Source organism: Pygocentrus nattereri, chromosome 29 (assembly GCF_015220715.1).
Source record: "Pygocentrus nattereri isolate fPygNat1 chromosome 29, fPygNat1.pri, whole genome shotgun sequence".
In the NCBI taxonomy this organism is placed as follows: Eukaryota; Metazoa; Chordata; class Actinopteri; order Characiformes; family Serrasalmidae; genus Pygocentrus; species Pygocentrus nattereri.
The window spans coordinates 10,547,984-10,574,880 of NC_051239.1; the positions used below are offsets into that span (position 1 = coordinate 10,547,984).

Here is a 26,897-nt window from a genome sequence, read left to right on the forward strand (position 1 = left end):
TGAGCAACTCATCCCATCGACTGTGCTATATTTTTTGCACACTCCATTTCTAACAACTCTGTTCCTCACCTGTGACATTGACGTTAAAATACTGTGTGTGGTTTCCTGCAGGTCCGCGGGCGAGGCAGGCGTAGAGGCCTGAATTTGCTGGCTCCACGGCCTCGATCTCCAGCAAATTGTTACGTAGACGAATATGGTCGCCACTGACGAGGAGAATCTGGTCTTTGGTCCAGATCACCTCTTGAAGCTCATCCTTGGTTCCACAGGGCAGCTCTAGCTTATCTCCAACATACAGGGTATACACAGAGGTTTCCACCAAGGCAACTGTAAACAACAAGTACACTGAGCATTAGAAATTAGAAAAGAAAATTTATATACAGATAAAAATGATCAACGCATTATGTAATGAGATGCACAGGCATGTATGGAATTCTGTTCATTGTAAGAGCATAGAATATTTAGCATGTGCTATGTGTAGTTCAGTGTTCTGTCGATATACTCAGGCAAGATATACTCAGTACAATATACCATTATTTTTCAAGATAACAATAACATATCTTCATATTGCTCATCTCTAAATGCCAGTCAGCTTTGATTGTTGAGCAAGGTACATCATGAAGAAAATGGTTAAGGCAATAGCCCATAGATCCTACAGCATATTGACTTCACAAGGTAATGTGACAATCTCATCGAGAACCATGAGTGTGTCACAGTGCAGCCAAATTAAGGTTCATAGGTCACTGACTTCAACATTCTAGTCATCTTACATGACTTATTCTGGTGGAAATCTAGTAAAACATTAGGTTTCCTCAACGCCACCCCTAAACATCTCCCGTCCAATCTCCTTTATCAAATCCCAAACTCCTGTTTGTGTTTCCTGGCTCCAGAAACTCAGGCTTGTAAAGACTTTACTCGAATCTCAGGTCCAGCTAAATCGAATCTCGGCTTGAATTAGTCAAGGGCCAATTGTCAGGCTGATCCTAAAAGGGAGCCCAAATTCAATTGTGGGCTGAAAGTGAAGGGGAGGAGGAGTGTGGTGGCCACCTGAGCCCCCTGTTGCTCCTGACAGCAGTTGGGGGGGAGGGGACTACCTTTTTCTTCTTTTCTGAAGAGTGTGTGGTGGTGGTGGTCAACACAACAATGTTGACGCGCTGGCCAACAGCATGCTCTCCCTCCTTTATCCAACTGTGTCCAAATGACTAGATGACCAGCAAGTCAATCCACCTACTTAGAGCAAATGATTCTTGTTGGGACAGAAACAGCAGGGGGTCTCTGTCTTGACCTTCTTATAAAAGGCCCTCTTGTGAAATGGGACATCCTTATGTCACATGCTAATTGTTGCTGCCTGAATGACAATAGGCTGAGGTGAGAATTTAGAAAAGCACAAATGCCAACTGCTTCATATTCAAATGTTAATTGAATACGATTTAATTCATTCGTGGTGTCTCCAATTTGGCGGATGGGATTTGAATGTTAAAGACGTACAAAAAGGACAGGGCACTGTAGGCTAGGATCTATTCAGGAAGACCTCAAAATGTCAGAATTTCAGGCAAAACCGGCTTAATTTGAAGTTTGGACAGCAAAAAAAAAAAAAAAAAAAAAAAAAAAAAAAAAAAAAAATCAGTACGAACTATATGAACAAGATTACAAAGAAACCATAAAAATACCAATAATATTTTCAAGTTGAAACCAACTATTGCACCCATAAATCCTGGACGTCCCATTGGCCAGTTACAGCACAGCAGTGCCATCCTTTGTCACTGCAACTAACTCTACAAACAAAGCCTTGCAAACAATGGAAAGCTGGGGGAGAGAGAGAGGACAGACAGAGTGAGGGGGAAAAAAAAGAGAAAATATTCAAGAGGCCTGTAGCGGCAGGTTCCAGGGCAGGGTAACCATGGTGACCCCAGTAGGGCCTAGTTAAGGTATTTCCTGCAATCGCATGTGTCTAACAGGCTACTAATCCTGACAGGAACAGAGGGGTTACAGGGGGGAGCTCAACTTTCCCCTCCAAAACACCATAAACAGAGCAACAGAGAGACGGACGGAGAGACAGAAAACTGCAGACAGAAAATAGAACTGAATAACTGTATTTCTATGCCGTCTTGTCAGCAGCAGGTATGCCTGCGTTTTTCTCTTTCTCTCCTTAACTTCTTCGCTGTGGTTTACTCCTCTCTCTCCCCCTCTTGTTGATAAGCCTCTGTCAACATTTCTGTTATTACTCCAGGTCACAAGCAGGCCATAAAAGAGTCCCGTAAAAGCAGCATAAACGAATGCGTCACTTTGAAGTGCTGCACAATCCAGGCACCGCGGCTCAGCCTTCTTTTCCCGCTGCCCCCCAACTTTACATATCTGGTTTCAGCTAATTATTTTTTAAACTACCCTTTTTCCAATTAAATCAACCCATCAACATTATTCTCTCTGTGATACACATTTAAATAAAGGGTTACACATTTTTCTTGCACATTACAGTAGCAGAAACTGTAGCCAGTCACAGCTACACAGTAAAAATAAATAAACCAAATGACAAACGATGAGTACTAAAGACATTCGATATGACCGCAATGAGACAATATCTTCTTTCATGACACAACCAATCGGCAGAAGCCATATCGCCCCCTATGCTTCCTGCAGTGCATAGCAATCTGTCAGAATGACCATCACTTTAGACACAAGGATTAGAGTATTGCAGACTTTTTAGAACTAATGCCAAAATTACTACTACCGATGACCACAAATACCTCATACTACACGGTTTATCTGACCAGCTTCACTACTGCATCGTGGTCAATGGCCAACTGCTCCAGAAACGCCTCTCGTCATTATGAGTGAAACACAAAAAAAAAAAAAAAAAAAACAATGAAAAGAATAGAAATGATAAGAATCGAGCTCACAACACCACATTTATGAGAGAGTGTGACAGAGAAAGCTCAATATCCTCTTGTCATTATGCCAGTGTTGGCCAGGCCAGCTGTTTTATGGACCCATTAAGGAAACTAACCATTCTCAGTGATCAACCGAACACGCGGAAATTATTTACAAATGAAATGAACACTTATTTATGGCCGTTAATCAATATGCTTCCTTCCTGTACACATACCCGGTCATAACACAGGCCGAGAAACAAAAACACTGTATAATGGCCCAAGCTGGAGATAAATATTGTGCAAGCTGTAGAGGACAGATGTTGGCCCATAGTGCCAAACTGTCCGGACTGATTAAACCAGGGGGAAAATATTGATGACTGATAATGAAAAACTAGACGCTCGGCACAATTTACAGAGAAGTCTGGTCCACCGAAATCATAGACCTAATGTCAAACACAAACCAGCGTGATCTCAAAACACTCACGCTGCTAAAAACAACGGCAGCTTGCAATATATTAAAAACACACAAACGTAGCTGATGATTTTCCCGCATTGCTCTGACCAAAACTATTCACTTTGATGGACTATGTGAATAGCCTGATTCTTCTGAACACCCAAAGAAACATCCATCTGGAACTGTTATTGTCCAGATGTTCAGGACGGTTACTGGTATCGGGACCAAACAAATAAATAAATAAAAAAACTGAAAGTGGTTGTGCTATCCCTGCTATGCCGCACAGCCTCAACACGAAAACAAATTATCGCTTGATAATATTTTCCAGCGATGGAAACTGACACGATCTGAATGCTGTTGAGCACGAAACCCTGCTGAGCTTCAGTCTCCTAAAGGAATCCACGGCCGAGCTGATCCTTCTGATTCTGTGATGGGATTAAGTCGGATCAAAGTCCGTATTCTCAGAAAAAAACCAGTTGGGCTGGAAGGGCCTGGGCCCTCGTGTCTACTTCCAGCTCTCTGGAACAACTGATGGACGTCCTTGAAAATCATGTTAATGATACTGAATCATGAAAGGACGCTTATTTTTTTGTGTCCGCTGAAGAGGAGAAAAAAAGTGACGGCTTAAATGAACAGCAAAGAGGCACAGCCAGCTTGATCAGAGACGAGGCAAGAGAGAGCGGGTGTCGGAATAGGAAGCAATACAAACACTGAATGACCAATAGGATTTCCTTTAGGAAGCAGCACTGGTGGTGGTTCAGCACAGAGGGGAGTGCTAGACAAAGCCAGAGTGAGACAGCAGGAATGGGCTTTATAATAATGATATGCAATTCGCTTACACTGTATAATAATTCATGTTAGCCTTAGTGAGGTACCTAATCGGGTATTTATGAAAGGTGTGCATCATTTGGAATATACCGGAATCAACTGACAGACTCGAGAAGTCGACAAGCCTCACGTTGAGCCACAAAAACATGCCTAAGCAAAGCTACACAAGGAAATATTTCAAACATAAAAGACGTCATTTGTCCAGTTCATAACCACCACTTTTCAAATATGAGGCATTTGGGAAGTTCATTTTATCATAACTCTGTTATGCAGTTCTCTCAGTTACTGTGGAATCATGTATAGCTCTGTTCATCTATCTGTGCATTTCCAACATTTCTGTTTCACAACCTCCTGCTAGTTACATAAAAGCTATAACATTACACGGGATGAGCAAACTCAGTTACCTTCATACATCTGCATGAAATTAAACTTTGAACTCCAAACTTTTAAATAGTAGTGCAGTGTTTCTGATGGTCTGAAACAAGCCACCGTACTGGGGTGGGGAGGTTATCTGAACATATGGATATCCAATCTGCACTGGGTAATCAATCAGGCGTTTGAATAAGACGTTGAACAGGCGAATGATGAACCTTTCATGTCTTTCATATTTAGATGTGAAGCAACTCACGGACTAAAGTCCATGACTAAGGTGAGAGTTTAGGCCACAATGACTCCGTGACCTCTTGTTTATTTATAACAGTATATAATTGCTTTCTTGAAGGAATTTGTTCAAATGGAATTGTTAATATGAGATAAAATATACTTGGGTGGCTGTCAAAGTACTTTCCATCTAAAGGGTTTTTGCAAAAACAATGCTTCAAAAAAGTCTGTGGATGTAAGCTGTGGGAATGGAAATTGTTGGTAATTTATGACTGACAACAAAACCTTTTATCTACTTGATTTGGTTTTCAATACCTGGGTAGTTAAAAAAAAACACCACCTTTTTTTATTAAATAAATGACAAATCTGCACAAAACAAATCTGGTGGGAAACTAAAATACAATGGAAAACCAAAAACACTAAACGTTTCGAGGAAATGGGGCACATAAGTTGTGACATACATGAATTTAAAGAAGGAAACGTCAAACAACTTCTAAAGTAAGTTTGAGGGAAACACGCTGTGGGGCAAGTTTTTTATTTCTTTTTTTATTCAATTGCTTCAACTACTGCTAGAATTTAGTGCTCGTAATAAGCTAATGTTAGTTAGAATAAGCATCTGAACAGCAAAAATGGCTGAAATGCCAAACCTGTGAAAACCCACCCAAATCCATTTCTGAACATCTCACCTGGTGAATTAGCTTAACTGGCCTACCGATCATCTGCCTCGATTAGAGAGGATTTCTCCTCTGCGTGAGGCACTAAAGCAAATGATGAGTAAAACGTGCTGCCCCGCCCCCCCCCACTGCGCTCAGGCCCCGGCTATCATCAAGGCTGAGATGCTAATAGCATTTGTTCACAATGACTGCAGTTCTACAAACAATCACAACTCACACACTCTGCAGGGGGTTGTGCTGGGGGGGGGGTTGCTTGGTTGAGCTCAAGCTGCCCTGCTGAATCACAGCTATTGTTCCCTCAGTCCCCAACCCGTCCCCATCTCCACACAGGCAGAGCAAGCGTGTATTAGAGAGAGATAAAGGGAAGGAGAATTCAAAATACAGGAGGGGGAGAGAAATGGCGTAGAGAGAAGGAATGGCATGGGATCACTGCGGAAATACATCCAAATCTCAGATGAACGCGATTTCTAACTTTCCATTCAGCGCAGTTAACGTTCCACATCACATGGCTGGTCCAAGCTGGTCGCTGCTTCTTTATACATGCATGCCAAACTGGACTTCTGTATATTAGTGGATCATTAAATCCCTATACGTTTCTTTTTCTGCTTGTCTAGTTAAGAATGGCTAATACTGGCAGTAACTCCACAAGTTCAACTCTGGGACACACACACACACACACACACACACACACACACACACACACACACACACGCTAGGTACACCTTGCTAGTAAAAGGTTGGACCCCTTTTGCCTTCAGAACTGCCTTAATTCTTTGTGGGAGACTTTCAACAAGGTGTTGGAAACGTTCCTCAGAGATTCTGGTTGGTTATTTGAGTTCCTGTTGCCTTTCTATCATCTGGAACCAGTCTGCCCATTCTCCTCTGACCTCTCACATCAACAAGGCATTTTCATCCACACAACTGACCGCTCACTGGATATTTTCTCTTTTTCGGACCATTCCCTGTAAACCCTGGAGATGGTTGTGTGTGAAAATCCCAGTAGATCAGCAGTTTCTGAAATACTCAGACCAGCCCGTCTGGCTCCAACAACCACGCCACGTTCAAAGACACTTAAATCCCCTTTCTTCCCCGTTCTGATGCTCGGTCTGCACTTCAGCAAGTTGTCTTGACCACCTCTACATGCCTAAATGCACTGAGTTGCAGCCGTGTGATTGGCTGATTAGCTATTTGTGTTAACAAGCAATTGAACAGGTGAACCTAATAAAGTGGCTGGTGAGTGTGTGTGTGTGTGTGTGTGTGTGTGTGTGTGTGTGTGTGTGTGTGCGCGCGCATTACCGATATGGTTCAGACATCACTGTGCAACCCTAATAAAAACTCTTTACAAAGAACATGTACTGATTCTCTTGTCAGCAGTCAAGAGTCCAAAACACCTCTTAGCTTGCATCCAGACATGACTAACAATACATATTACTGCAGCCTACACTCAAAGGTAAACTGTCTTGAGTAATCTGACACCTTCGTTTCTGATGCGTTGTCTATTCCTGAAGCTTGACTGCACTTTCCAGCTTCTCCTTTTCATTTAGAACAATTTATGCCCACCTTTACTCTTTAAGAAGAGACCAATGACTTTCCGTAGGCCAGTACTAGTGCTTAGGTGAGGGCAGTATGGCAAAAATATAACATCATGGTACCTGTAGACATTACAGGACATGCACTCTGATAGTTTTTGTGAGGTGTGATAAGTTAAACCAGACAAAATAGCCCCAGTAGTATTTCATTTTCAGAAAATACAATTACTGTGCTGTAGTAAATTCAATGAAACTGGACTTATTATGCTCTTGTTGTAATGAAACATGCAGTTGGTCAGTGCTGTACTGATGACACCCATGATGAGCTCATAAAAGCATACTGTGATGCAATTTATTACAATAACAATAAATATCATCAACTGCCCACTTAACCTCACGCTTTCCTTTCAGTGGCTATGATCTATCTGAACAAAGGCCAAGCAAAGACCATATCAGAGCAGGCCGAATTGGAACACATGCAAGGGGTGTAACAATTCCCAAAATGTATCATTGGATTAAATATGATAGTCGATTCTATACATTTTGGATACAACAAGACTAAGTACATGCTGATGTATCTTCCATTAATTGGGTCAATGCTTCCATTTTCTCCTAAATAGAGCACTCAATACAACAAAAGAGCAACACTTCAAATAAAAATTGTACTTCAGTGTCCTGATCTAATGTTCTAGCCAACACACTACACACAAGTTAACATGCTAGTCTCAATGCAACAATACATGTTACAATCCTAGTACATTTGCTTTCTGAACACATTCACTTTCTACTCCACTACTAGTTTATTGCAGGCAAATGATATTCAAAGCGATAGTGTGGCAAAGGATAAGCTGCCAACTTCATTAGTTGCTATATGCATTTAACGTGAGGCTAGTTGCTTAGAAAAGTGCGGGGGAAAAAAAACAATAAATCAGAAAAAATGAGCATATATAAAACAGGTACAAGGCCCGTGTCTGAAGAAGATGGGGCTTAAAATTTCCACCAATGGTTAACAAGCTACAAGCCAAGTTACTACAACTTTTTTCTTCACAAAAGCCAGTCAGTAACACTGCGGTACTGCAATTCTTGTGGAATTCAATGCATTACACTGCCTTCCACAAGACTTACATTCCAGGAAAACTCAAAAGAATGCATGCTGACCAGGTATGTCAGTGTTGGTCGACTGACAAAGAAGCAATAGCATCAGTTTCCCCTCAAAGAAATAATGGCTCTAGTCCAAGAGTCCTTGCATGGGCAACTATCTCGTCTCCCAAGCATTTTAGTCAAATTAGGTGGTGAAGATATCGGACGAAAGCCCTTTTAGGTAGGAATCTGCAGGTCAGCTTTCATTTCTAAGGGAAAACTGAAGGTGACTTTAAAGGCACTATGTTGACATTAACTGTCAGGGCTGTCAGTCACGTTTCATTTCTCTTAAGACAAAATGGAAATGTTTTTCTTGATTTGAAATCTCTGCTACAGCTCAACATGGGGGCGCCGTAAACATCTCAGCCAGGTTCAGACCTGCCATAAGGCCGGCTATGACTAACGCTCCCGTTCCGAGCCCCCAGTCTCGGAAGAGGAAGTTCACAGTCAAAGAAGCCACAGGGAATTGATCTTCAGGATGGTCCTTCCCCTGTTAAGGCACAATGGGGCCCCAAGCACATGCATGGGCCCCCTATGCCCTTTAACAAAAAAACAACAAAAAAAAAAACAACACAACACATCCCACCATAGAAAGTAGCCCCAAACCTTTCATAAACAACAGTGTGTGGAAAAGGCCCAGATATACAAAGATACCAGCATGGAACTTCTGCTAGAACTTCAAAAACATTACATAAGACTTCCAGTTAAGCACAAATGGTGGGTTTCTTTGACATGGTTTAAACTTCGGCTTGGAATACATTGCAATGCTAACAGTCACCACTAATAATCCTGTTTAGTCCAAGTTTAGGCTTATTCTATGTCTTCAAAACATGGATCACAAACTAAGAATTCAACTCTGCATTAGCAAAAAAAAAAAAAAAAAACGGAAAAACTTCTGGTTTGACTTGATCAAACTGAACGGCCCTGTAAATTCAGGGCAGGAAATGAACTGAGTCCTACACAGAACTGAGGGATATTTCTAAACAAACATCTCATCTACATATGGAGCTGGTTATGAAAATGAATGGATTGTCCGCCTCCCTTTCATTCTCTTTCTCTTAAAAGAAAAAGAAACAAAGCGAAAAACCACCAAGAAACGAAACAAGCGTAGGCTGCTACAATTACGTCTCCTGATTGCGTTAGGATGCCGTTTGAACCAACACTTGTTGAGGTCCTGGTGTTTGGTTTCGTTTGTTTTTTCCTGGAGATGGAGGAGGAAGACAAACTGCACAAATGCCGGCGTGTTGGGTCCACTCATCGACAGCTGAAACTATCATTCACTCCACAGGAAGCAAGGGGAACGGAGAGGGGGAGCGGGAAAAAAGAGTGTTGTTTACTGTGACAGGGCGAAAAAGGGAGGACGGAGAGGAGGAGAAAAAGGGCAGAGGGCCTCTAAAACGCCTGACCATTTGGTGATGGAGTGGTCGAGAGGGTGAAAAGATAATCCATCATGCTCAAACTCTTCCTCTCTCCTTCCTCCTCCATTCATCTTTCAGGGGGATCCCTGAAGGCCCAGAATAATCAGTGACTTGGCCGCTCCAGCGGCTAGTGTTGTGCGATATTGATGAAATTTAAGACACAACATTGTCCAAATAAATCATTGTGAGACCAAATATGATGACGGCCGATGTTGCATTGTAATGTAGTTAATATCGAACGGCATCGATGTCGCTCAGCTCTAATAGCGGCCAGCCAAACTCCCTCTGCCGGTGCATGAAGAGCAGCAGCAACACATTCTGGGCGATTTAGCATTCTCAACCCTCATTAACACTATCCTGACGTCCCCTATATCTCTGCTGCACATCAGAATGAAATCTGGACGCTGTTTCCCAGAAACACGATCTGAGGAATACTGCCACAGGGCGGAGTGCTCACTGTCTCTTTAAAAAAAAAAAAAAAAAAAAAAAAAAAAAAGAAAGAAAAAAAGCAGTAATTTATAGCTTCCCTGGTAGTTGAGTCTTCCCTTGACAACAAATACCTTTTCATTACAAAAGAAGAGAGAGAAAAAGAAAAGGGATGGGGGGGGAGGGGTATTTTGCATAGCTGGAGGCTACAGATAGAAACAACCACACACACACACACACACACACACACACACGGCATGCACACCTCACCTGACTTCTATGTTAACATATAACCAACTTAATGAAAGAGAAAAGGAAAAAGGAAATATAGAAAAAAGTGCAAGAAAGAGCAAGAAGAGGAGAAGGAAAAAAAGTAGAAACAAAGAGAGAAAGAAAGAAAAATATAGATAATAAAAGAATAAAAAGAGAAAAAAGTAACAAAAAAACCTAGACAGAGCGAAGGGAAGAGGAGAAAGGAAATAATAGAAGAAACAGATCAATTAAAAGGAGAGAAAGAAAAACTGAATGAACAAGACGGAAAGAAAGACAACAGATGGGGAAAAAAAAGATACTGATCAAAACAACTAAGAAAAGATTAAAAGAAGGTAAAGATAGAAAGTAAAGTGAACAGAGGAACAAGGACAGGAAAAGAAAGACATGGAAGGAAAGAGAAGGAAAAAAGGAAGAAAAACAGAGCAATATAGAGATAGGAGAGCATAAGGACAGAGAGAGAGACAGAGAGAGACAGAGAGAGAGAGAGAGAGAGAGAGAGAGAGAGAGAGAGAGAGAGAGAGAGAGAGAGAGAGAGAGAGAGAGAGAGAGAGAGAGAGAGAGAGAGAGAGAGAGAGAGAGAGAGAGAGAGAGAGAGAGAGAGAGAGAGAGAGAGACCGTGACCGAGATATGGGGATCTGTGTGAAGGTACAGCACGTTCAGGCCTGTGAGCCACACTGCAGCCCTCACGCTGCTGGAATGCTGCCAGAAGACACATTTTTCAGGATTTCGTTTCATGGTGGGCTCCCTCTTCTTTCTCCTCTACTACGCTCTCTCCATCCGGGTGTAGAGAGCGGGTGTGGAGTTAAACCTGCTGCATGGCTGAGGGCTCCACACAGCTCCCCTGACATGTTTTGGAGAAGTGTATGAAGGGCTGAATGAAAACACCCGAACACCTGAGCTATGTGTTGTTTTTTTTTTGCGGGGGGTGGGGTGCGGGGGGTGTATAGGCTGCAGGTGAAGAACGTCTATTACATGATAGTGACTGACTTCTAGGGACTGAGCTTGAGGGCGCTGTGCGTTTAACTGGACATGCAGCTGGAGAATACTTTTCGTTCCTGTGGTGACCATAATGTGGTAAAAAAGGATTTTTTAAGCACAGTGTTCATCAACCTCCACTGGTTTGGTTTCCGGAAAAAAAGAAAAAGTTTGAACTCTGCATTGGAAACGCTTGCTCTGCCTCCGTCAGCTGTTCAGAAACTCTTCCAAACCAAAGCATAAACATGGTTTTGGTCTTTCGTATAACCTTTGAAAGTCATTGAGTAAGGGCTGGACCACAGTGGACAGTTTTAGTCACATCCATCTGTGAACTGCAGCAGCTGCGTGATGGTTAAAAGGCAATTTCACACATTTTTTTTTTTTCAACATTTCTACATAATTAAACAGTTAAGATGTAAACAAAGTCAAACAGAGTGGTTTGCTGTGAAAGTCTCTGTTCTACAGAAACGTTTAGAGTCAGAACTGTTCACAATGGTGGTGATGGGAACCAGGCGTCAAAGTCAAAACAAGTCAAAACATGTCAACATTACATATCAAAACTCAGAAGGCAGGTCAAGATTCACTTTTGGGTAGTAAACAACACTGTTACACTTGCACTGTAGGCATCACAACCTCTGTTCCCATCACCACCATCTGAGTTGGCAAGTTGCTCTAAAATGCACCATTACAAACCAGTATGAATAACTTCACTTGCCTGTCAATGATAAGAATTACGCAGAAAACCTGAAAAATCACTGGAATTTTCCAACGCAAGACATCATCATATTGCTCCACTAGACAAAGGAGACGTCTCTCACCTTGCTCTGGAGCAGCAGGTCGGGCCTGGCCCGGGAGAAGCTGAGTGAGAAGTATGGAGAATAACAGCAGCATGATCTTCATCGTGAGCTTCATGATGCTCCTCTACAGCAGAGCTTGGTGCCCGGCGCAGCTCTCCATACACACAGCTATGGCATCCGCTCTAACAAAGAGAAAACAGCTTGTTATTATACAGATAAGAACCCATAAATTACACTTTTCTTACATAATCAATTTTCTGGTCCAATGATGACATTTGTGTAGGTTCCATTTATTTGCATATGGCCTCTATTTATTCCTTACAACCAGTAATTGGCAAAGCATTCAAAAAGCAGCCAAGCATTAAAAAAAAAAACACTCCATATAACTTCTCTAGGAATTGGCAGGGATAAACTGCTGTAGTCTGAATAGGAAGTGTTGGCTTTTCATGACATCACAAACACAAATGTTTTCGCAGCTTATTTTCCACTCAGGAAGTAAACAGTACATTTGGAAACTTCAACACTGTTTACACAGCATTAAATCAAACTCTTATTCCAAAAAAGCAGATTATTGCTTTTATAAAATAAGAGCCCATTAAACACTGCAGTCATTTACATAAGAGAACTGTACATCACTGTTTTAACAGAAGCCTGCATACCTGCATAATTTGCAGGAGAGAGTTCATTAAGCTAGTATAATGAGATTTCATTCTCAGTTCTATGGCTCCATTCATCATGAAACGTTCATATAATGCAAAGGGCAGCTGGCTTAAAACGCTGAGGGCTTGATATGGTGAATATTCCTGTTACGCTACAAATCAAACAGCTCATTTTCCTGATGTACGTTACGTTCCTCTGTAAGAGAGGAATAAAAACAGTCCTCAATCCAATTGCAAACTCGGCGCTAAATGACTCTGACAACTTGAGTGCCTCTGAAACTGGGCCAGAGGCCAAGGAAAAGACGACAAGCACAGGCAGAAAATTCCTGCAAAATCCAAACACAGTCCTTCGGAAGCGGCCGTGCAGCTCTGGCTGTGTAGATTAGAGTTCCATGTGGCCTGATAGAGTGAGAGAGCATTTACGACATGACAAACTCAGTGTCGCTTTTTCACTCAGGCATAACCGGCCCCCCTCCCAAATCCAGCCCCTGCTGCGTTACTACATGGTGCCAACTGCGGAACAGCACGTACTCTTAAGAACTCAAGGATTCCAGCCTTGGTCATTTTCACGGTGGTTTGCTGAATTTCAGCACTGATAAGTAGAAAGAAAAAAAAAAAAATCATGAATATTCAATTTTATAATGGGCCTCTTTCTCACAGCATCGCACAGACTAAAGAAGAGCGTCTGCCGTGCCGGGACACGGTTAAAAGAAAACCTGTTTATCGGATTTCTGACACTACGATATCCTGTCGGGGTGGCGGGAATATACCAAACATTTAAAAATCCTGCATATTTCAAAAAGGCTTTGAGGGGTTTGATGTGCAACGGTTCATTGTAGAGAAACTGAAAGACTTCACAGTTTACAGTGGTGGTGATGGGAACCAGGTGTCGCCATGCCTACAACAAAGGTTTTTTTATTTACAATCCAAAATGACCCATAAACCTACACTAGTCTTCTAAATTTGAACTTCAACTGTTGATAACAAAGCAAAAAAAAAAAAAAAAAAAAAAAGTTCTCCATTTGAAAAAAGACGTTTTCTTTGGGGGCTATTTTGGCTTGCACGTACCGTTATGCCATTAACAGATATACAAACATGTTCCAGGGCGAAACGTCATTGCAAAACAGTCATAAAAGGCAAAAACGTGAGATTTTAGAGAGATTAAACTCTTCAGACGTCTGGTTCCCATCACCAACACTACAAACGACTCTAATTCTTATTGGCATTTTGCACATCTTAATTTATTTATTTATGCAGCAATGTTGCTGCATAAACAAAAGCCCACCCATGCATAATTTAACCTATAAAAAGGGACAAAAGCACATTTTTGGACAGTGCGCCATACACTGTGAGAAACACAGTCGAGCGTGTGAGGATTTAGTTGCACGTTGCTAATCTAGTAATGATAATCCTCCAGTATTTGTTGGCTACATTCGCCTCACAGCTTCAGTACAAAACTAAAGAAGCACACGTCTCCAAAGTAGCCCTTTAAGCCCGACAGGGTTACGGCAGCGAGGACGCCTCATCTCAATTGAATCTGTTTTATCGACATATTGGTTCAATTGTGGCTGCATGAGATCAAGCTGGAGAACACAATGAGAAAACACCGCTAACATTAACCAATGACATCATACGTCCATGAAAACTTCAGTCATTTTGCTTGCTTACACCGCAAGCAAAACAGACCTTGCTATTATACTGCCGTAGCGCATGACGGTTTGGATTCTGGCTGCAAAGCATTTTTGCTTTAGAAACTAAACAGATGTTTGGTGTTACACATAATTGCTGGTTGACAAAGGAACCAACTGGAAAGGGATTTGCTTTCAGAGCGCTGGCTGGAGAGTGCGCATCGTCTTTATACTGGAGAAGCATGACAAGGCCCAAGCGTGAGCCAACACAGACCTTCACAGATGAAAACGGTGGAAAGACCACACACTCGCATGCTGGTAAACGCTCCAAGCCCCTGCGTGAACTTAGCACATACCATTTGTCTTAGTGACTGCCGGAGCTCCTTCACCAAATGTCACTCAAAAGTTTATACAAACACCGACAAGCTTCAGGGTCCATCCTGGGATGTGGTCAAGAAGGATGGTTCATGTTTAACCATTAAGGACATGAACTCAGCCCAAAACGCTAATTTATCCGCATAAGCTAAAAAAACGACAGAATACTCTTAAAGGCTTCAGAAACGGGTTCTACAGAAGAATGAATCTGGCAAGTGGCGTTTTGCATGGCTAAAGAACTTCGATTAAGTTTTAAAGAAGCTCCAGAAAACGTGAAGGTTCTGTACGAGCCTCAGGATGATAGCAGACACTAAGAAATATCGTGATAGTTTGAATAAAAGTGCAAATTATCGGCCTTTCATTCTCTTTCACATGCCAAATGCCTTCTTTTTATCACTTTGTATTTATTTACTCATTCCCTACAATCATTCTAATCTATGGTTAGTTCAAAGATGTATACAACAGAAAAGCTCTTAATTATAGGCTTTATGAACAGAGCATCAACAACTAATTAACTCCACACATACATACCTTTGAACGCCATTTCAAACGATTATAACATAGACTTTCAGTCTGGCAAAGAACGCTGGGGTACATGCAAGTGGAACAAAAACTCTGGTGGAGAGTAAAATGGACGAGGAACGGCACTCGACCAAAAGAAGGAGGCCAACTTGCTGACATTTGGGTTTCCAAGCTAACTGACATCAAGAACCATTGGATGTAAACAAATGTTGGACGGCATGTGCGCAGAATATGGTTACCACTCTAAATTAAGCATTTTAAGAAGCTAGATCAGTTGGTAATTATATGACCATCAAGGAAAAAGCAAGCTATGCTGTGAGGCTCTGAAATACTCATTCATAACTGAACTTGGATTATAATTATACTGTTTATCACATCAGTCCTGCAGACGATCGTTGGTATAGAAGGGAATAATGGACAATCAAAAGCTTTTCTAGAATCATACATCCAGGCCAAGAACCTCTTAGGAAGCTTTAAACTCAATTAAAACTGACCCCCTTTTTTTTAAACCTTGGTGGTTCATGTTCCTGGTCTGATGTTTCATTACGTCGCCCTGCATCTGTGTAATCCCCCCACCAATCACCCCCAACTACCATCAAAACACTAGCTAGCTCAGAGACCCTGCATGATCCAGTGATCCACCTGGAAACGTGGGACAGTATGAACAGAAACTGGGTTATGACTTCTCTTTTACATTGTTCTGATTAAAAGGGTAATTACACTGACTGTGTGTTTCACTAACATCCAGACATTATATGAATGCAATACATTAAACGGTTATAAATACGCTGCCTCATACCGGAGACGCCGTTTTATGAGCTTTTTGAGGTACGCATTTGGCCTGATTTAAATCCATTCAAGGTGGAGAGCATTGTAAGGCAAACTAGTACTAGTTCATCACTACTTTACCATCAGCAGCGTTACACATAAAAACTTTAAAAGACACGTACATTCACTTTTTTTTGGACAGCAAGTAAACGGCTATATTTGTGCTGTAAAATTTGCGACCCCTGGTTCCCATCACCACCACTGTAAAGAAATAGGGGCCATTCAGTCGAGTAGTTTCTCCATAATTAACCATTTCTAACCATCACTCTGAGTGACTGTTTCCATCCCAACTATGCGAAAGAGCCCATCACTTCATATGGAAATGTTACCAACATATGCTTGTTTCACACATTGCTTTAGTTTGACAGACAGCCCAATAATAATCCATATAAAACCCCACACTAGGGACACAGCAAATGCAACTTTGGCAATTAACATAGGCATAAAGTTGTGATAGCCAGCCCCCCGTTGGGTCAAGCTTTACAATTCGGTCATTTCATCACCTCTACAGCTGTTCCTCGTCAGGGTTGGAAGGACAATGTGAGCGAACAAATGCCAAGAACATGCAAGAATGAAGGAAGGAGTGAACAAGGGGGGAAAAAAAACTAGAAAAAGAAAAGAAAAAACAAAACAAAAAAAAAAACAAAAAAAAAAAACACACACAAAACACAACGTTCCCTGCTGAGCTTGTTCCCCCTCCGATCCCAGACTGCTGTCACTGCAGCTGGGTCACACACTTAAGAGCGTGGAGCAGAGCGGGACTGGGTGGGGAAGTGGTCAGGGAAATGTGTGCGTGTAAATTTGAGTCTGGGCTCTTTCCAGAAGCTCCCATCAGCTGCCAGACACTCGGAAGTGAGAGGAGCTTACGGCCAACCACGTTTTCCCCATCTCAGCCAAAAACGCTCACGCAGAGCGCACTGCTGAGGACATCCAGGCTGTAATTCTCAGATGGGCCATTTTAACCATCAAGTCTGATGTACGGCCGGAAGAGGAGCGTACTGTTTCTCTGTGTGTATTTCAGCTGAAATACGACGCAAATATTAATTAATAACGAAACAAATTAGGTTGTGAAAGGCCGGCCGGGATTTGAGTCAAAAGCGAGAGTGGAAGTTCAAATTTTCTGCATAAGTCAATCGATGTTGATGTAAACAAAGTCATGCAGAGCGGTTTGAGGTGAAATGTATGCAGAGAAACTTGCCGAATCTGACCTCGGTGGCGGTGACAGGAACCGTGGGTCGCAATGTCTACAACACATTTCATTTACTATCAAAAACAACCAATGCGTCTACAGGTGTCCGAGTTTTTATATGTAATGTTATCAATTGTAAAATAATGGCAAATCTAGAAGGAATAAAAAAAAAGTTCTTTGGTATCATTTTGCCTCACAAAAGAGTAAGACACCTCGTCTCAAAACGGACAAAAATGGCATTAAACTCAGATTATTCAGATGTCCAGTTCCCATCACCGCTGCAAGTTCCTCCAAAAGCAGCAATTCACATTAAACCACTCTGAATCACTCCGTTTGCATTTTAATGCAGAAATTTTATAAAGTCAGTATTTAAAACAAAATCAGCTCAAGAATCTGTTCCCAGCTCTCTTTCATTTTAAACTCAAGCCCGCTGCATAGCGTCCTGCAACTTCCAAACTAGCCGATGGTTAGGATCTGACACATAGTAATAAATCTGACTGGATAGTCCAAACAACTTCAATAAGCATTCAGTAGCTCAGGATCGCTCGGCCTACCACGCTGAAAAAAGGGCAAACATCTGAAACGAAACTCACAGAAGAACGGTCATTTTCTGAGGAAAAAAGCTCACATGAAAGCACGGTTTGTGAATAACGACTACCTCAAGGCTTAAAGACATAAATATTTACACCAAAAAGAAAGAAAAAAAGAGAGAGAGGCATATAAAAAAAGTAAACAGTTCAAGTTTGCACGCAGCCATTTTGTGATCAGACTGCTGCCCCCCATTCGTAGCTGTTTGCTATTGCTTTATACAGCTATACGCTTCCAATAAGGAAGGCTAAAACTCTTCAGCAGCGCTTGAACCATCGTGTCAAGCGTAAGACGAGTCCGTACTCTTGTCCACTGCGTGCAACAGGCCAGACTTCATTTCAGTGCATATGCAGATCAGCGAAAACTCCAAGCCTTCATTACACTGGTGATATACAGTACTGGACTCACTGCACTGGTGATATACAGTACTCGACTCGGAATCCAAGCCAGGATGTTGCTCAATTCTTGGCCAAGAAGAGCAGGAAACCTAAAGATCTAAACAAACACTTTTCAAGTTTCCCCGTTTCTTCATATAAACAATCTAACCGCAACTAAAGCAAACTGAGGGCCAAACTTAATGAACACTGCCAGAGAGCGAGGCCACTTCCACAAAAGAGGGCAGAACTGTAGAGAAACCAACCAAACGTACAGCTATTTCATGATTAGACATGGAACAGAGTGGCTGATGAGGATAAAGCAGCAGGCCACTTCACTGCTGCACTGCTCATTCGTTAGCACTGAATAAGGAAGGTTACAAGTAGCTGCAACTAAAGCCAACTTTAAGGGGCATCCCGGCCTAAAACTAGCATTTATCATTATTATTTATTTATGTTATGCAGCTTTCTGTTGCCCAGTGTTGCACTCCTCAGCTTTACCAGTTTGACAGAACTGGTGAAATAAACTTACATATACTATACAAAAAAGTAGAAAATAGAAATAAATCTGGACATATGTTCAAGCACAAGAGAAATAAAATTAAAGTATATCTATTTGCATCTTTACATGGCATATGAGACAGATTTGTTGTATTTATGGACAGCAGGTGCTGAGTGCCATGAGGTAAACTAAAAGCACATATTATAGACTATGGCTACGTTTACACAGCAGGTGAAAGTCGTTGGCTGGAGGTTAGGGAACCAGCCCTGTGACCAGAAGGTTGCCAGTTCGATCCCCTTGGCTGACAGTCCATGACTAAAGTGCCCTTGAGCAAGGCACCTATCCACGCCGTGGATAGTGCTGCCCGCTCCTCTGGGCAAGTGTGCTCACTGCCCCCTAGTGTGTGTGTTCATTAGTGTGCATGTATGTGGGTGTTTCACTGCACGGATGGGTTAAATGCAGAGGTCTAATTTCACAGTGTGCAAACACAGACAAATGGTTCTCAATTCAAAAGTGGCCCGAATCTGATTTTCGCACCAAATCCGATGTGTTTGTTTGGCTGTTCACGTTATCTATAAAATGTGATCTATATGCAAAATCAGTCTCAACAGATCAGCTTCTAAACCGACCCACAGGCGCAAAAGAACAACACTTCACGAGGCTCGTCCAGAGGTACGCATCATGACGGCCAGAGAACGCTAGTCATTCCCGGAGCTTTCAGTTTCGTCTTCACCAGCATTACAGGAGCAACTATGAAGTTCCGATGGTTGGCAGCTGGGCTCATCACCCAGAATGTGTTCGAGTTAGTCATAAAAGGGCAGGTTATTCCGCCACGGTCACTTCTTTGGTTCGCGTCCTCAAATTCTTTAAAAGTTGCAGCCTCGGGCTCCTCCGACCATGTTCGGCCGCTTCGTTCTAAACCTCTCTGAACACGGAGCGGCTGCGATGAGTCTCCTCTTATTTATGACCGGAAACATCAGCCTAAATATTTATGAGTCTCAGCAAAATTACGATGAACGTCGAGTCGGACTGACGTAAAAGTCGCATGAATTCCGATTTGGTTGTTCAGACTTAGTCGCATTGCCGCGGATCGGATACGGATTGGATTTCAGTACCACATATAAAAGCGTCTCAAATCAGAATTGAAAATGTCAGATCTGTGACATCTGTGTCACACATGAGGAAGAAGATCAGATTTGGACCACTTTTACCTGCTGTGTAAACGTAGCCTAACTCAGAGTTGCATCAATATCACACTGTAACGTGCACAGTGAAAGTGTCATTACAGTAGTAGTTGTGATATATTGCACAGTGTGTATTAATCGGAGAGGAGATACAGTGATGTGGTTCAGTATTGTTCCTATCCATCCATGTTCTCCAACTACAATACCCAGCATTCACCATGCATACACAATCATCAATCACTGGCAATCCCTACAGTGTTCAACAAAGCTGCTAGCCACGAATCTAGAGGCTAACCAAGATATATGGTGCTAACAAGCATTGCTCATATAGCACTGCACAGCCCTAAAGCAACTGTAGTCCTTGAAAATTTACTTCCACCTTCAGGATACATCATCAGACCAGACTTTTCCTAGTCTTTAAACCAGGAAATCTCACTCTAGAGGCAATGCAGCACTGCTGTAAGAGCTGAGTAAAAACTTTTACAATAGTTCCCATTTTCATTTTTGGCTGGAACGGCCCTTTAATGAATCAGTGTGAGTTCAGGGAAGTGACAGCCAATCTAGCACCAATTCTTATGACCAGGACCATCATAAAAGCAGGAGGAACCTGATCCGAGTTCAGTTCTCTCACTCTGAACGTCTCTGTGAGAATACCAGCATAGGCTAGTTTCATAAAGAGGAGGGGGTTACATACACAAAGCGAGAGAGAGAGAGAGAGAGAGAGAGAAAAAAATTCTATGATTCCACTTCTTCACAGCTGCTCCCTGCTCTGGTGGATGCTAGTGTGTAAGCACTGTGCCTAATGCTGCTTACAGGAAAGGTTAACACTTTGGAAACAAACTAGTTAGACTAAAACGAACTGACCAAAACTAAAACAGGCCAATTTTACAGGGCAGAACAGAGCGAGGCAGGCCCAGCAGAGCTGAAGAGTTTTTCAGTCCCCTAATTAAACGGCCCCCAGGATGTTCTCTGGCTGTGATCGGTGGAGGGGAACGGGACGGGGTGGGGACTCAGCCTGCGCTCATTACCGGCGGAACATTCCGGATAGCACTGCTGGTTTGTGTCTGGTTCGGGGCGCCTGACCTCAGTCCCTCTAGAGCCCGGGCCGGTCCACCAGGCGGCCGGCTGTGAGACCGCTGCTCCACAGGGAGTCCATTAGGGGCCAGCCCAATGCGCAAATTCTTGTCTCTCTTGCCCCTTTTACCCCTATTCACATCATGGCTGCTGCTGCTGCTTCCTTCCTTCGTTCTCTACACTATTCTAATCTGGCTTTACCCTCAAGTTCTTCTGTCCTGCTCCTAAAAAAGGACAGACACCTTATTTTTACACATCAGGCGCATGGACACCTCAATACTACACACATTTGGGTGTACATTTGCTTGATAGGCATCAACATTTCGAGCAGTTCTGATATTTAATTAAGAGTTAATGAACAGATAATCAACTAAGTAGTGAAAAATTACGAGAAAATGTTGCCCACCTTTTTTAGGTGACAGCAGTGGTCGTGCACAAGCTTGCAGCGAATAGGACTACATGCGCAAACATGTTTTATTACTCAATGACAGCAGAGGGAAACTGGTAGGTTTTCATGTTGGAGGAGTAACAGTGGCTGCCTCTTCAGATGAGCTAATGAGCCAACTGGGCTAACCAGTGGAACATTGGATGCTGACGAGGACTCGTCCTCTTAGAGGACAACATGCCAACATGTAACTTCTTCAGAAAAGTATGTTTTCACTGCTAGGAGTAGGCAGCCTAGCGATGAAGCCTCATCAGAACCAGCCACACGTTCCCTGCCTCATGTTAATTCACAAGAGTACCTATGCACTTCCTCACGGTTTAATATCCAAAATTTCAGCTAAAGTCCTCAGGTTAGTTCCTGAACGCAGTGTAAACTAGCCATTTCTGGTCTGTCATTATTGTGTTTACACACATTCTGCGGCCTGTAGAAAAGGCATGAATGACCGCCGGGCTGCCATTGTTCTTGCATTTTGAGAGATGCATGTAATGAAAGCGAACACAGTGTTTCACGCCAAAGCTTTCAGACAGTTGTGCAACAACAACTTTCTTTTTAGAGGCACTGGGGCTGCTTTCCTTTGCCAACTCAGCCCTGGCAGTCCCGTAAATTAGAGGGCAGAAAAAAATTCCTTTCCTCCACTCCCAAACGCTCCACCGCACACTTCCACCAGAAAGAATGCCCAGTGGGAACACCACTTTGCTTCTCTTCTCCGTCTGACTTTGCCAAACTTCTTTTCCCGAACTTCAGAGTTGAGGTCATATACACCTCTAAACTCTATAGACTCTTCTTTACGCTGGCACCGTCAGGGACGCTGAATTATGCCTGCAAATTTGCCAAAAATGCTGCCAACCTCGCTGCACTGGTGGAAAAAAATCCAAATTGTTTTGGAAACTTAACCTCATATTACCTACCAGAATGCAAGGTTCAATAATGCTTTATATACTTCGAGCAGATATACCAAACACCACCCCCACACTCTCCCATTAGTCCAGCTGAAGTCCACCTAATATGCATGGAAATTTCCAGTACAAGTGGAAGCAAACTGGCCAGCTTCGATGTATGAAATTCAATTACACGATCACTGTCGTTCTTCTCCGGAAAGCACTGCGGAATAAGCCTTTCCAGCTTGCATGCTTAGCATTTCAGTGAAAAGCAACTGAACTTCTGACCCATCTTAAAGGAGATGCTGAAAAAACACGGGCCAAATCCTGAAGGACCATCAACAGCAACCATTTTCCCCTCCAATTTCACTAATTGATGTAATTATGGCTCTAAACGGCTGCATTTTTACAAGGTTAGTTAAAGTTCTCGATCTCAAAGGTCAATTCAAGAGAACGATATGAACAATTTTAGGGAAAAGTGCTTAGACTACAAGAACAACAATCACTTTTCAATCTGACTTTCAATCGGAGTTGAGGGGAAAAAAAAAAGATCGCAGGAAAAACATTTCATATGGCTTCCATGTGTCTTGACAAGTGCCACATCTTGCAAAAAAAACGGGGTCAGATACTTTTTTTCCTAAATACAACCAACCACGTGAAAAGCAAAGCTAGAAACTTCGGTAAACGTTTGGTATGATGAGGTGTGCAGGTTCCATTTTAAGTGTCGTATAATATTAACGTTACCTACGCACTTTCTGCATTCAGTGCCGTTTTGCATCATGTCCAGATCAAGTCCGTGCATGCTGTGGCTAGCCTGCCTTCCACCATTCAAACTGCTTTGCTTTCCAGACACATCCATAATACCAGTCACAAGGTGGAAATTGACCATGAACGCTTTTACTTTGAATTACAATGGCCACTTATCGGCAGGGAGAGTTTTTGGAGAAGCTGAATTAGATCTGGGGGGGAAGGGAAGAGGGGCTTACGTGAGTGTGAGCCTGCGTTGGGGGGTTGGGGATGTTTTGGAAATGCAGTCTTCAATAGAACATGTATAGAAATGGATGGAAATGCACTCCAGGTTGGATGCTGTTAAGCATTGAGGTGGTAAACGTCTCTTCAGGCAAATAAATGAAGGACGACTGAGCGAATGAGGAAGACAACCTGAAAAATTCCGAGCCATGCAGCCAGGCAACGAGGGCTATGAGGAATTTAACAAACAGGCACAAGTGAAGTTGAGCTGGAACTATGATTACACTAGCAATCAAGTAATCTACTGATTATTTTGAAAAGGCAAACAATAAACAAATGGACCATCTAGATTACTTCACTGGAAAAAAGCATTAAAAAAACAGAAAAAAGCCAATAGGAGAAGAAAACCTGCATTATTATTATACAAACTACCAATGAATCACTGTAGATTAACCAAGAAGGTAAATATCAAGGGCGGCCTACAGACTATGCCACACTCAATAAAGAGGTTTTAGCATCTTTCTCCAACCGGACAGAGTTCAGCAAAACACTATGAAAAGCATCCTCCTGTAGTCTAAATAGGAAAAGTAAATAACTCTTGCACACCCACTAAACACACACCAGTCCCAGCGTCTCCCCAGAGTATACACTCCCACATTATCGTGCAACTGTGGTATTCAGAACAGTATTTTTGTAAACCGTGGCTGTTTATCCTGCGAACCACACAAAAATAAAGCACCAAGAACAAGTCTGGCCTTTCACATCAAAATGGCCCAACTTGGAAAAAAGCAAGGCCCGAGTGGAAATTACTTCTCCTCAATGTCCAGGAGGCAAAGGGGAGATTTTGCTGGTGATGTTTGGCTGGACATAGTTTAATATCGCATCCGTGCTGCAGTGGAGGTTTAACGTCCCATCAGCTTAGCAAACAAAACCAAACCAAAGAAAACCGTTTCTACAGTCTGTCTTGTTTCAATTTCCCAAAGTCATGGTTGCCATAATCACCATCTAGCCTAATATTCTCTGGAAAATCTGAGGACAGACGATTTTTAACGGTTTACTAAGGAACAAGGGTAACGATAGCTACACTTAAGGCAGCTTGGGATCATTTTGTGAAGCTCTCCTAAGTTTAAGAGCCCTTTTAAGACCCCTTAAAAGGGAATTCCACTGATTTATCATAAACTCTACATACTGACATGGTTGAGATGTCACTTAAAGTGGTTTGGCGTGAAATGCTGTTCTAGAGAAATTTGCCAACTCTGAAGTGGTCACAGTGGTGGTGATGGGAACCAGACGTCTGAAGAGTTTAATGCCTCTTAACGCTCCCTGACAGAAAGCTATACCATGAAATATCTGCCGCCTGATGTCTGACACAATGCTTTGACAGATTTGGCTTAAAATTAATTTGAATACATTCCTTAGAAACCATTCATGGCGGAGGGGTACCTGTAGGGCGCTGTGAGGTAAAATAGTCCCTAAAGAAAACTTATTTTTCAGGTGCATGGGTGACTTTCAGGTGCATGGGTGGAAAAAGTTTCATATAATTTACACAACCGGGAACGTTTCCATTTGGCGAATTGTTGCGGACCAGCTATGGATAAGCCCGATTCACTTCACTCAACCGATTCCTTCGAATCTTCCATTTTTAATGAATCGAACGTCAACATGATTAATCGATTATTGAGTCAAGGGTCCGTTTACTTTAAACAGTGATTACAGAGATCAGTGAAGTGAGGGCAACTTCAGTCTCTCTTAGTTCACATGCAGTAAAAGTAGCGGCACTTCTGCCACTAGTTTTTTTTTAACCCCATTTCGTTTCCCTGCGTTACAGCTGTATTTTAAGGCGCGATTTTCACCATGCGGTGCACAAGAAAGCCGCGCAGATGCTACAAAACAAGGCGAGCTGTAAGTTTGTGACTCGGTTGGAAAGATTTGCTGACAAGAACCGACTGGAATGAACGACTCGCTGGTGATTCGAATCCGTGCCGCGCTCCAGCTGCGCGCCGCCAACTCTCGCTGCCTCGGGCCATTTGTTCCTGCAAGAAGTTCACACTCCGCACGACACCGCACTGCTATCTTAACGGCTTAATTTCAGAAGCTCAACTAAAAATCACGGAGCGTGGGAACAGATGAAAATGGGAAAATAACGTAGACGTCTTGCTGCCTCGTTTGTCACAGCCTAACTTTACACGAGCCTTAACTGGCACACAGATGGAGGAGAAAACAAGAAGCTTGAGAAACGTTAAACCTTCTTTCTCGATTTACCCGTTCCGCTTTAAACGGTGCAGCGGTTACATTCTGGCGCCTGCCGTTTTAAGGTGGAACGGAAAAATTCGGACAACGAAGCTGGCGAACTGGCAGCCGACTTCAGCCTTGTTCGGAAAACAGCTAGCCAAAGCAAAAATGGGCAAACCTGCGATCATTAAAAGCGCTCTGCAGTGGTAAACAACACACAGCCGTTACCGTCCCAGCGAACTCGCACCTCACACAATCCCCTGAAATGCCCGAGGCAGTCAGGCTGCCGCTTCGACTCCAGACCATCTTTCAGGCGCACAAACCACAACAAAACCCGTTTAATCCAGCTGTAAAGTTTCTCGGAGCTGGACTGAGCTAACCTGGCGTCGTTAACTCCAGCGTTACTCACCTTTAGCTTCAGGACGCTTCTCTTCCTTCAGCGGAGAAGAAAAAAGTTCGTTTCCGAGATTTAAGAGGGATTTCTTTCGAGCCGGCGGTGCTTCTCGTTTTCTCCCTCAGCTGCAGTTCGGCCGTGAAAACTGGAAGCTGCTCGGCTGGGTTTTTTTTTAACGGCACCAAACAAACTTGCTTCTTGGCTAACAAGTGTTCGTCTTGCCCAAGAAGATGAAAAAGGGAAATCTCTTGACGGAGGAGCGCGTTAGCTCACCGAAATCACTTCAAAACGATCCCGAATCCAAACGGCGTATTAACGAGCCGAGCCGAGCCGAGCCTCTCTGGCGATAAAAAATTTCCACCCGGGTTCTTTTTGTTTGGGACGAGCTCTGGGAGGTCTGGTCTATCCGACCGAAAAGTGGGGGGAGAGGGGAAAAAAAAACTTTTCTCGCCTCTTGTCTCAGTAAATCCTGCGGGGAAGAACTCAAACTCGGATTAGAGAAGCGAGCCGAGCGCCGGCTCTGTCCGTGGGTTCGGTCGCGGGTCAGATAGCAGCGCTCGCGTTTGCATCTCTGACTGATTAGCTCTGCCTCGGCCTCCCCCACCGGAGGATACAGAAAGGACGAGATTCCGGAGTCGTGCGTGGAGCTCCACTACCTACGATGGAGCACACATTCGCTTACATCACTTGAATTGAAACCAGCCCCCCTTTCCCTTCCCCTCCCCCCTCCTCCTCCTCCCCTTCTCTGCCATTCAGAACACCTCAGGACTCTCCACCGGTACTGTTGCATCTTGGGAATGTAGTTTTTACCATCTGGCTTCTCTGTTTCCTTTAAGGCTGCGTCCAAAACCGCAAACTACCGGACTACACAGTCTGGCTGCGTCTCAAACCGCAGACTACTACAATACACTGAAAACATATGGTTCTTTAAGAGTTCTTTAGCAAAGGGAATGGGTCTGTTCGGAACCATTTAATGCTTAGATGGTTCTTCGCATGGTGAAATGGTTCTTCAGATTGATGGAGAATGTGTTGTATATGCAGTGGTGGACAGTAACTAAGTAAATGTAATTCATTA

At 42.9% G+C, this 26,897-nt stretch overlaps 1 protein-coding gene across 4 annotated transcripts in view; it reads right to left on the reverse strand.

Moving 5' to 3' along the window:
* Positions 1 to 26,508, reverse strand: part of fgfr1a (fibroblast growth factor receptor 1a) — a 53,992-nt gene extending 27,484 nt beyond the window's left edge. For 2 of the 4 annotated variants that reach the window (XM_017696370.2, XM_017696372.2), the window contains exons 1-3: positions 25,838 to 26,508; positions 12,003 to 12,163; positions 70 to 324 (exon numbers count right to left, since the gene is read on the reverse strand). In XM_017696370.2, the coding sequence (XP_017551859.1) occupies positions 70 to 324; positions 12,003 to 12,096 (349 nt within the window). In that variant the 5' untranslated portion in view covers positions 12,097 to 12,163; positions 25,838 to 26,508. The remainder of the gene's footprint in view (positions 1 to 69; positions 325 to 12,002; positions 12,164 to 25,837) is intronic. The other 2 variants (XM_017696371.2, XM_017696373.2) reach the window with 1 other exon arrangement.
* Between the last annotated feature and the right edge of the window lie 389 nt (positions 26,509 to 26,897).